At 47.1% G+C, this 12,242-nt stretch overlaps 2 protein-coding genes across 2 annotated transcripts; both read left to right on the forward strand.

The window, feature by feature from the left end:
* Positions 1 to 1,197: 1,197 nt before the first annotated feature.
* On the forward strand, positions 1,198 to 3,265 carry LOC123167521 (uncharacterized). Its single transcript, XM_044585360.1, has 3 exons — positions 1,198 to 1,767; positions 1,953 to 2,229; positions 2,972 to 3,265. The coding sequence occupies exons 1-3, from the start codon at positions 1,303 to 1,305 to the stop codon at positions 3,010 to 3,012; spliced, it is 783 nt and encodes a 260-aa protein (XP_044441295.1). The 5' UTR covers positions 1,198 to 1,302; the 3' UTR covers positions 3,013 to 3,265.
* A 2,258-nt stretch (positions 3,266 to 5,523) lies between these two features.
* Positions 5,524 to 7,515, forward strand: LOC123167522 (uncharacterized). Its single transcript, XM_044585361.1, has 3 exons — positions 5,524 to 6,168; positions 6,357 to 6,645; positions 7,204 to 7,515. The coding sequence occupies exons 1-3, from the start codon at positions 5,647 to 5,649 to the stop codon at positions 7,239 to 7,241; spliced, it is 849 nt and encodes a 282-aa protein (XP_044441296.1). The 5' UTR covers positions 5,524 to 5,646; the 3' UTR covers positions 7,242 to 7,515.
* Positions 7,516 to 12,242: the final 4,727 nt, after the last annotated feature.

Below are 12,242 nucleotides of genomic sequence, written 5' to 3' on the forward strand. Positions count from 1 at the left end.
CTATTTTCACTTTGAGAGGAGCTCAACAAGGCAGAGAGGGACGGGCTTATAAACCGGTGTGAGTGCCCTTCGGTTGGCGAGGTGGGACTAAACTCTGACCGCTACTAGGACCAACCCTTTAGTCCCGGTTTGTGGTATGAACCGGGACTAAAGGGTGAGCCTCTGGTCCCGGTTCAAGCCACCAACCGGGACCAATGGTGGTGGGCCAGGAACGAGGCCCATTGGTCCCGGTTTGTCCCACCAACCGGGACCAAAGGGGCCGGACGAACCGGGACCAATGCCCCCACGAGGCCCGGCAGGCCCCTGGCCGCACGAACTGGGACAATTGCTCACATTAGTCCCGGTTCGTGACTGAACCGGGACTAATGTGAATATTGCACTGTGACCAAAGCCCAGTTTTCTACTAGTGCTTTAGCAAAAACATGATTCTTTTTTAAGAAGCAGACCATTTTTTTAGCATAAACCTTTTTAAGGATCTTTAGCCTTTTTTTAGCGGAAGGAGATTTTTAGGTTTTTTTAAGGTAAAACCAAACTTTATTCATCAAAATCCACATGGAGTGGGATACAATATAGGTCATGTGGCTGGCCATACCAAACGTGGTGACCAGGACTTCTAGTAAGAGAGAACTTGGCTAAGCTATGTGCCTCAAAATTGGTGGCAAGACCTTCGAACTCAAAATTACAATGAACATTTGACACTTTGAGGTTGATCTTAGTAATGTTTGCACCATATCTTCCTCGAGCACCCTTTGATATATCTGAGATTACTTGTTTGCAGTCCGAAGCAATGACAAAATTCAGAAGATGAAAGGACTTGTGCGAGATAGGGCCTCTCGACATGCAATGCTTCCAAAGTGGCTGTATCGATCACACACACCCTCGATGACATGGGCCGAACTCCCAAGATAGTTGCCGGCTCTATCCCTACAGCCCGCCGCTGCTGATCCTCCCCTACTGGCCAGAAGTCCAGCATCCACATGAATCTTGAAGTATTTTTTACTGTAGCTTATTTTTTCGAGAATCTTTTACTGTAGCTTATAAGCTGAGAAAGAGAGAAAACACCGATTAGGCGTGCTGGGTCTAACTTGCACGGGCCGCTGGACGGATTTCCTATGGCCTGGCCCGCAAGCCCACCTGTTGCCGAAAACTAGCTTGAAATACATCCGCCTTGGCGCCCGAACGTAACCGTCCCAACCAACAGCCTTCACTTCTCCTCCTCCCTCCCAAGAACCCACTCTCCGTCCGTCTCCACCGCGCAGAGCCCACCTCCTCTGTTCTGCAGCGGTCCAGCGCAAGCGAACGATGGAGCATCTCCAGGACGGCCACCACGTGCGGCTGCGCAGCCACGTGTACGGCACGTACCTGCACGCCGACGAGGACGGGCATGGCGTCTCTCACCGCGGCCGCCGGGCGTCGATGAACGCGGCTTGGGTGGTGCACGTGTACCAGCCCCCCGAGGCGTTTGTGCCGTACCTACGCCTCCACAGCGCCGCCTATGGCCGGTACCTCGCCGCCACGAACGTGCAGGCGCCGCGCGGGCTCCACGTCGAGCAGCGGGGCTGCGAGGTGGAGCCAATCCCTTGGCGGGCCATCCGGACGGAATCTGGAGACGAAGTCTACCTCGAGCACTTCTACAGAGGCTGCCTCCGCGCCGACTGGAACACCGACGTCAGCGTCGACAATGACGACCCCGATAACCCCAACAGCCCGACGATGCACTGGGTCGTGGAGCCCATCCCCGCCACGCGGAGGATACCTCCGGCTTGGGTGAGTCCGCCATGCCCGCTTCTTGATTCTTCCCGAATTTGCGCGAATTGGGTTCTTGGATGTTGTTAACATGCATCGGAATTTGACCGCAAAGATTGCAAATCGTGTTAATTTCATTCGGTTGGGAGCAATTCTTGGCTCAGATTCGTATTTGATCTCCTGATCGATGGTTCTTTGCGACTCAGCTGCACCCTTCCTTCAACCAAGACGAGTCGCTGTCGCGGGAAATCACGTACGTGTGGCCGAACGTCGAGGGGGCCCTCGTCAACCACAACGTGTTCGTCTTCAGGGGGAGGTCCGTGTTCCAGCTGAGGCACGAGCTGGCCCGGCGGCTGGTGGTGGACGTCTCTCACCTCGCCATGTGCCTCCCCACACGTTATGGCCGGTTTTTCCCACTCGTCGTCGACCTGCCCCGCAACCAGCAGGCCCTCATCGTCGTCGTCGACTTCGCGGGGACGCCTGGTGAGAGGCCCTCAACTTCCTACTCTTTTCCTTTGGCAAGAAACTCGTCTGGAACTTTTCCGGATATTTGCACTAGTCTGAAAAACAGTTTACTGAAACTGGTGTTGTCTGAAACTTTGGATAATCTGTTTCAGTTAGGACCTATGACTTGGACATATATAGTCTGAACTGCTATAGTAGGATTATAGAAATCAGTAAAAGTTGTTGAATCGAATCAGTAGGTGGTCAACAGGGACGGCATTATGCCTGTTGGATTTATGGACCGATGCTAGTGGAAAGCCCAAATCAGTATCAGTTCAGTCTGAACCCAAGTCATTTTTCGTAAGTACTGAACCTGGAAACAGTTGGTTTTTGATGCTACTGTGCTTTGATTCACATGATTTAGTTTTGCAATTAGATGCTACTGTGCTAGTGGAAGACTTTGGAACTTGAAAACCCAAATCAGTTCAGTCTGCTAATTTCAACTTCACAGAGAAGACAATGATGTCTACCCCCTCTGTCCCACAATATAAGATCGTTTTTCAAGTTAACATAGATTGAAAAACGTTCTTATATTCTGAGACGGAGGGGGTATATTTTGGCCTAGTGTGATTTGTATCGTTTAACATGTGGACAAAATTCAGGTTATATCGCAGAGCACATTACATTGTGTTGAGACTCCTTTTGATCTTTTTATTTAAACTTGTTGCAGTACCTATGACACATGATGCCTAACTACTTAACTATTTTTCTGCCAATCCAGCCCACGCGGCACTGCGGTACGCGGATGTCGATGCATGGTAGAGAGATACCCGTAGAAGCCGCCTTCCTGTCCACCTCTTCAGAGTATCGCCGCCTCAGTTCTAACTAGCTTGTAAGGCATGGGTTCAGGAAAACCTAGCAGTTGTAGTGTTTGTGCTAGCTAAACTTGGTCGGTTCTGTTCCCCTGACAGAACATGTTGGTTTTGGCATTACGGTTCTCAAATTCAGAAACTGTTTGAACAATGAGGCTCTGTAATGGCTGCTCCCTTGTTCGTTGGCAGCACTGAATACTGATGTGGTGGTTCTTGCAGCGAGTTGGGCCACTTTAGTTTACAGTTTCAATCGTACAACAGAAAACAAAGTTGTTTTTTGACAGAGAACTCTCAAGGTGTTTCGTAGTTGATATCCTGTTTGTTGGTTATGTGCAACAAAAACATTTGTACATATAGTGTTTATGTGTCATTAAATGTCCATGTAAGTCAACAAATTGTTCACACATTTAAAAAAAAATATATTAGTGTATTATTTTTTTGCGAGGTAAATATTCGTGTAATTTTAAGAAGTGTTAGTTCACTTTTGAATTATGTTCATGTATTCGTAAAAAATACTGAGTCATTTGAAATTGTTCACGCATTTGAAAAAACTCATCTAATTTAAAAAGGCTTCAACCATTTTACAATTTTTAATAAGTGTTCACGCCTTCAGAAAAATGTTTGCGAAGCTTTAGAAAAGTATTTGTGCTTTTCAAGAAAATGTTGTTGTAATTTGAAAAGAGATCACCTTTGAAAAAATAAAAATCCGCTAACAGTAATACCGTAACACGATCCAATCAACTGCATCCAAATGGTCGTGGGAAAATCAATACTACCCTAGTATTGATTTTATTGACCGTCGATGTATATACAGTAAACTGTCCGCGTCTATGTAATTCTGCCTTATTTTTGTATGAGTGGGAACTTGGGATCCATTAAACATCAATCACATCAGAGTCATTGTTAGGAGGTTTACAATACGAAGTGCATATATGGTGATTGGTGTGTGGTATGATCCCCTGATCCCGGACTATGTGGGCTGGAGGCACAAGATTGAGCATGCTCAGTTCACATTGAAAATTATGCAAAGGACACCCTGATTTATTCCGTAGTTCAATGACTAAGTGCATATTTCTATTAGCCTCTTCTTCTCGATACGACATTTTTACCCCACCACCGCCGCTTAAATTATGTTCTACTGCAATCGGTCACCATGGCGCACGCCCCCTCAACTGTTGGTTGCCCTAATCTAGAGCAGCCTATAGGGTCATCGCACATGTGCCGAATAGGTTGCTCAGAGGTGGTCCGAACTGCTGAGAGTTCCATGCGAGCTGAGACAGACCTCTTCCCGCCGCCGTTTGAGTGTTTCTCTTCAGTATCTTGGTTGTTTCCTGGTGTTTGCATTCCTGATTTTGATTGTTTGATTTACGGGTTGGATGTTGGCGATGTGGGAGTCGAAGTTGTTCGGGTAGTTCCCATCCAAGCTACCCGAGTGGGGTAACATGACACATGTCTTGACGGCGTTGACAACTACCATAGCACATGTCCAATCGCCGCCGGCAGCTGAGTTTGATCTAGTGGCACATTAAGGTTGGAAAAAAAGATAGGCGTAGGAGAGGCGGTTGGCTATCGCTTAGTGCATAGGCAATGCTTAAGCACCCAAGGCGTGGCCTAGGCGGTCGTGTAGTTTTCACAATCATGGGCTTATTTCGAGTATTATGTGTGGATTGAAGCTTTTTCCCTTTCCCAATCACCTAAAGAGAATTGCATGGTATACAGATTGTCATGGAAAGGCCTTATTTGCACCTCTTAAGCAAGAACCCATGTGATGCACATGATCTTGAAGAACTAGAATTGACTGTAGGGTTTCTTCATGTAAACCCTAGCTACGGCCATCCAATGAGGCACTTCCGCTGGAAGTGCTTCTTTCTATTTGAAGACGACATCATCACGATCGTATTCCGTCAAACCCAACATCTACATCATGGCCTCAACATCGCTCGCATCTCCATCCGAGCTCGAAGCCTTCCCATCCATGATGTTCCCTAGCCCGAAAGATTTAAACTACCGGACCCCTAAGCCCTCAACCTCATACCAGAAAACCAGCCAAGACCGGGCAGTTTGAGCGCGATCTGCAAGTGGAAAACCAGAGAGAGGGGATGAGATCCCTACGGTGGTGCTGGTCACCGCCGAGAGGAACTGGAACCCTAGTGAGAGGGAATTTCTTAACTTGTATTGTGCGCGGCACCTGGACGTAGAAAATGGTTCATGTTTTTTTTAAATTTTTAGGGGCTTTTTTAGCTTATATATAAGCTGGCAAAGAGTGAAAACAACGATTTTTTTCTTTTTTCTTTTTGAAAATGAGAAAACAACGATTTTTTTGTTGAGAAAATGAGAAAACAACGATTAGGCGTGCTGCTGTATGCCGCTGGACGGAATTCCGTAGCCCAACGATTAGGCCCTGGCCCGCAAGCCCACCTAGTGCCGAAAGCTGAACCCGGCACCTTGAAATACTCCGCCTTGGCGCCCGAGCGTAACCGTCCCAACCAACAGCCTTCGCTCGCTCCTCCTCTTCTCCCCGTCGCCGGAGCGCCAAGAAACCAAGAACCTCCTCTTCTCTGCAGCGGTCGAGCGCACGCGACCGATGGAGCAGTTCCATCACGGCCACCACGTGCGGCTGCGCAGCAGCGAGCTCGGCACGTACCTGCACGCCGACGAGGACGGACATGGCGTCTCCCTCCACCACCGCCGGGCGTCGATGAAGGCGGCTTGGGCGGTGCACGTGTACCAGCCCCCAGAGGCGTTTGTGCCGTACCTGCTCCTCCACAGCGCCGCCTACGGTCGCTACCTCGCCGCCACGGACGAGCCGGCGCCGCAGGGCCACCACGGGCGCCGCGTCGAGCAGCGCAACTACGACCATCCGGAGGTGGATGCACAAGGAATGATTTGGCTGGCCGTCCTGACGGCATCCGGAGACAAAGTCTTCCTCCGCAACTTCAACGGCGGCTGCCTCCGCGCCAACGGGAGGTACCGCCCCTGGAACAACGGCGCCAGTGTCGACGACGTCGACGTCAACGACATCGGCAACCTCAGCACGATGATGCACTGGGTCGTGGAGGACATCCCCGCCAGGGAGATCATGCCTCTCCTTCCACGCCCGGCTTGGGTGAGTCCCATCCCATGCCCGCTTCTTGATTTCTTCCGGGATTTGCGCGAATTGGGTTCTTGGATGTTGCTAGCATGCATCGGAATTTGACCGCAAAGATTGGAAATCGTGTTAATTTCATTCGCTCTGTTTCTTTGATTTCTCGAGTTCTTCGATCTGATTCTTGGTTCTTTGCGACTCAACTGCAGCTTACCCTCCCCGCCGTCATATCGCCGTCGCGGGTGATCGTGTACGTGTGGCTGGACGCCGACGGGACCGTCCTCAGCGAAGGCTCGTTCTCGTTCAGTGGGAGGTCCGTGTTCCGCCTGAGGAGCGAGCTGGCCAGGTGGCTCGCCGACAACGGCATCGCAATCGTGGACGCCCCCGACCTCGTCATGTGCCTCCCCACCCGTGATGGCCGCATTTTCCCACTCGTCGTCGACCTGCCCCGCAGCCTCCAGCCCCTCCACATCATCGTCGTCATCGTCGGGACGCCTGGTGAGAGCCCCCTCCATATCCTACTCTTCTCCTTTGGTAGGAAACTCATAGTATTTGCAGTAGTCCGGATATTTTTGCAGTAGTTTGCAGTCTGAAAAATAGTTTACTGAAACCGGTGCAGTCTGAAACTTTTGCTGATCTGTTTTTCAGTTAGGAGTTAAGACTTGGAAATAGTCTGAACTGCTGTGGGATCATACACATCACTAAAAGTTCCTGATTCAATGTCACTAATAGATGTGGAAACTATTGGTTTTGATGCTACTGTTCTTTGATTCAGATGATTCATCAGTTCTTCAATTTAATACTAGATAGAAAACCCAAATCAGTTCGGTCTGCCTAGTGCAGCTTCACAGAGAAGATAATGATTTCTGTTTTTTAGCCTACTGTAATTGTTTCGAGTAACGCGTGGACAAAATTCAGGTTCTGTCCCACAGCATATTCCATTGTTTTGAGGTTTTGTACATCAACTTTCTTTTCTAGTATCTTCTTATTTAAACTTCTTGAAGTACCTGGGACACCTGATGCCTAACTGCTTAACACTTTTTTCTTCTAATTCAGCCCACGAGGCGCTGCGGTATGCGGATGTCGATGCATAGGAGAGAGATACCAGTGTCAGGACACCTAGAAGTCTCCTTCATGTCCACCTCGTCGGAAGTGTTGCCGCCTTGGACGCCACGGCATTAGAACTCAGTTCCTTTCGTTGAGATATGGGTTCAGGAAAACCCAGCAGTTCATGTGTTCCTGCTAGTTAATTGGTTTCTTCTCCTGACAGTAGGACACATATCTGCTTTGCCATCTCGGTTCTAAAATTCTGAAAGTGTTTGAACAATGGTGCGGTGACATTAATCTGTAATGCGTTGACATTGGCCACTGCTTCAACGTTGCTAGCTGCATTTCTCTTTGGTTTGTTCTGTAATGTGATGGTTCTTACAGTTTCAGTCGTATAACAGAAAATGAAGATGTTTTTTGAGTTTTGACAGACAACTATCAAAAAACACATTTTCATGAGGGGTGTGGTGTTTCTGAGTTCATATCCTGTTTGTTGGTAATGTAGACATTCCAAGCAGACCGAAGGCTGGGTAGAGTTTGCAGTACAGTGGCGATTAGTTGGCAAGAAAGCCAGAAGGCAAAATCAAACGACATCAAACAGAAATCTTGCACAACGTCGCAAGATTTCTAACAGACCGCAGTGAACAGCGCAGCAATCTGGTTCCACAAAGGATAGTAGACATGTATGTTGAAAAAAACTAATCTCCATGAAATTCAAAAGCGGATGTATTTAAAAAAAAGTTCATTTCATTAGGAAAAAAAGTGTTTTTGTACTTTAGAAAAATGTTCATGTATTTTAAAAAACAATTTTTGAAATTTTAAAAGTGTTCATGGTTTTTCAATGTATTAGAGGCTGGCCTTCTAATGACTGCTTCCCTCTGTGCCTTTCGATGCATGAAGACTCTGCCCATTTATTCGTGCATTGCTGTTTCACTCAGCAGGTGTGGCTGAAGTTCAGGTACTGGACGCGTGCTGACTTTCTAGTGCCCTCTGTGCCTTTCAATGTTCATTTCATTAAAAAATATTTTTGTACATAAAAAGAATGTGCATGCATTTAAAAACATTTCCGCAATTTTAAAAAGTGATCATAGTTTTTTTTTTCAAAATGTCCATGTAATTAAAGAAGTGTTCACACATTTTGAAAATTAGTCGTATAAATTTAAGAGGTATTTATTCATTCTTTGAAATAACGTTCATGTATTTCTAAAAAATGACGTGCAATTATAAAGTTTTCATGCATTTAAAAAAAGACATCTAGTTTTAGAAATGTTCATACATTTTACATTTTTGTAGTTTTACTAAAAGTGTTAATACCTTTAGAAAATGTTTGCCCATTTCAAGAAAACATTGTTGTAACTTTTTTCCTGGGAAAACATTGTTGTAATTTGAAAAGAAAACTCGCATGGTTCTGCGCCGTATGCATCACCCCTCTAGCTTTTTCCAATTCACATTTTTTCAGGAAAAAATTCTGATTTGTTCATCAAACATCATGGAAATACAAAGAACACCAGAAGTAACATAAATTGTATCCATGTACGTAGACCACCAAGCGATGACTACAACCACTTGAGCGAGTCGAAGGCACACGCGGTCATCACCCTCCCTCATTGGAGCCGAGCAAACCTTGTTGTAATAGACAGCCGGGAAGTTGTCGCAGATAGTGCAAAATGTTCACCTCACAAAGCACTTTGATTTTGAAGCTGAAGATTTACATGGATGTATGGTACACTTTAATCCACTAATATTTTTAACTTTAAAACTCAATAACAGCTCCACATTCAGCCCGCCAAAAACTTAGGTGTTGCAAGGCCCAGATTCGAAATCAAGCCCATCAATTAGAGCGTAAATCGGTGTAATTCTATCCTAACCTCCTTGTCCTCCGGAAATGAATAAATAAATAATAATTGGTACAAAGTTAAATCAAATCGACTCCATACCAACAAGATATTATGTCCTACAGATCCCGCAAATATACAACCAAATGCACAAGGAGAAAAAAAAACACTCCCCAAAAAATAGACGACCACAAAATAGAACGATTTAGATCAAACGGCGCTGCAAAGCGCACATCCACTTCTAGTCATGCTTTACATCAAACCAGAGTGCTTGGAGGTGGGGAAGGTGATCAACCCTAAACCTCCAGAGTTCCTAACCACAATCAGATAATAAGTTGCATGAGGTATAGAAGAAGAAAAAAAGCAATCACGTCCATTTCATCTGATCATGTATAAGATATTCACTCAAATTTAGTCGTAAAAATAGGATGTTATGAATGTTAGGAGGTACATTTGATATTATACAATGATGGTGATCAGTTACATTGTTGGCAAAGAGCGTTGCAACGCTGCGGAGTTTCCATCAGAACTCAGGCACATCCCAGATATCGAGAATTTGTGATGAGGTTTGCTGACTGGCCCTGTTTTGCAGATAAATATATGGAAGAAGCAAAACCTTTCAAAAACAAATATCGATGAAGCAAAAGTTAGCACTGACAGAAGCACCACTAACGCCATATTCTACTTTCACAGAGCGAGTCCACCGGTGTAGTCTGAAACTTTTGCTAATCTGTTTCAGTTAGGAGTTAAGACTTGGAAATAGTCTGAACTGCTGTCGGATCATAGACATCACAAAAGTTCCTGATTCAAAGTCACTAACAGATATGAAAACTATTGGTTTTGATGCTACTGTGCTTTTTTTTTAGAAAAGGAGGATGACCTCCGGCCTCTGCATCTGGGTGATGCATACGGCCACTTTATTGATTATTATCACAAGACCTTACAAAGCCATACAACACCAAGACTAAAGCCACCGTCTAAGCAACAACTGTCGCTACACCTATCCAATTGATGAACGGACGCAGATAGTCTGGGTCTAATACCAAACAGACATCGCAGCCAAACCTAAACATCTAAGACCTGAGGTCCCAATCAGGATGCCTGCCGGGTATGGAGCACCTACCAGTCTGTTGCACTCCTCAACCAGGACGCCTGCCGGGTATGAGGCCGCCGCAGCCATCTGCCACAGTGGCGGAGGCAGCGCCCGGCCACCCTGGGCACTTGCCCGGGCTCCCTGCCTACTCGTACGTTGCACGATGCCCTGTCATAGCTGGGGAAATCCACGTCCACGTCGTGGTTTCCCGGGCAGAATTTACTTGGGCTAGATTGGGCTCTGTGAGAGGTACGCCTAGCAATGTACGCATGTTGGGCTATTACTTACTGGATAGGTCCACCACTCCTCGCCTGGAGCCTGTATAGGTCCATCGCTGTGTTGCCAAAAAAATCCATCGTTGTTCGCTAATCGCTCCACCGCCTTGCCTGTCGACTGTTCGGCTGTTCGTATCTCAGGCTCACGGATCGCCAGAACTGGGCATCCCGCGGAGACGGACTGGCGGTGGCGAGCGGAGCTGGCTGGCCTTGGCTGGGCAAGCAGCCGGCGGCAGGCAGAGCGGATCCATCCCCGGGAAGGAAGGAACGGCTTGCATCCCCGTCTACTCGTGCCCCCCTTTGTAATCGGTTTTGGTAAAATTCTAATTGATCTATTCGTCCACATCTACAGATTGCATTGATAGATTTAGGGCTTAAATTTTGAAGTCAAGACTTGGGGAATTATCCATATGAGCCCAGTATTTTGTTTAGGGATTTGTTCTACGAAGTACGCCCTCCGTTCCTAAATATAAGTCATTTTAGAGATTTTAATACAAACTACGTACGGAGCAAAGTGAGTAAATCTATACTGTCTATATACATCCATACGTAGTTTCTATTAAAATCTCTCAACTGACTTATATTTAGAAACGAAAGAAGTACATGTTAATTTCAAGAGTTTGCTTCGGTGCACCCTCTTAAAAGTTGCCACGAATCTACATCTTTAGTCTGCATCGAAATCCATAAATTTTTCTAGGGACGGTTTACCTAAGCAAAGTTCTGACTTCCAAATTGAAATAATTAAATTTCATAGATGAAGAGGTTTTTTTTCCTTAATAAAGCAAGCAGTGAAAATGTGAATGATATGCAGCCAGAAACAAAACTACAGTCTCAACTTTATTTTGGTCTTTCAAAAAAAACATTATTTTGGTCTATGAAACTGAATATTGATATATTATATATTAGTTCGCTCTAAAATTTCATTGATATGACTACTATATTTATATTTTTACTTCATTATTAAGATGGTTTTTGTTTTTTGAAAGTTTGGCGCTATTTTATATGTTGTGTAGTGGATCACCCAACTTTCATTCCCGATTAGAAACTTAGTTTCAAGTTTGCCCATGCTTCACAAAAATTCTGGCTCCGCCACCACCAATCCATCTTCAGAGCTGTACTGTTGCATGTACCGTGCCAGGTCTCTCTGCCATCGACGCCACCACGACGCCCGACAGCATCGTCCTCCTGCGCGAGTCCATCCTCCCACAGCGAACTACGAATCTGCACTGGGCCACGCCATCAAGATCCGTCGCCATTAGTGTGTAGGATGAAGCACCGCTCCACCAAAGAATCCGTCCTCTGGTCCCTCGATCACGTGTGTACCTCCAAGAATGACGCCCCGAAGGGAGGAACGACACCAGAGCGCCGCCGTCATCCGATCATCCGATCTAGGGTTTCCCCCGGAGGTAGCAGAGAGTGGTCTTGAACTTCTCCACGGCGATGCCTTCAAGAAGGGAACGACGCGGATAGCGCCGCCACCGTCGGCCTTAGCAGAAGCCGAAGGCAAGTTTTCACCCAGATCAGTTCGAAGGGATCCAACTCTCGTGCACGGGCCGCCGTCACCACCAGCACCACCAGGCAGACCCTGGAGTACCGGCAGATCAGCGAGCCGCCGACACCACCGCATCCAGATCGCCGGCCACGCCGGGCCGCCGCCATCCCCCGCGCTGTCCGGGTCAGAGATGGAGCCGCCGACCGCGCACAGGGACCGCCGCCGCCTGCACACGCCGAAGCGCCGCCGAGAGCCCAGCGCCCGCCACCGCTTGCCGAAGCCAACCGCCGCCCGAGCACTAGCGCCACCGTGGAGCCATCAGATCGGTGAGGAAGACGTCGCGCGCCGACCAC

The sequence above is a fragment of the Triticum aestivum genome, chromosome 7D (assembly GCF_018294505.1).
Source record: "Triticum aestivum cultivar Chinese Spring chromosome 7D, IWGSC CS RefSeq v2.1, whole genome shotgun sequence".
NCBI classification, from domain to species: Eukaryota; Viridiplantae; Streptophyta; class Magnoliopsida; order Poales; family Poaceae; genus Triticum; species Triticum aestivum.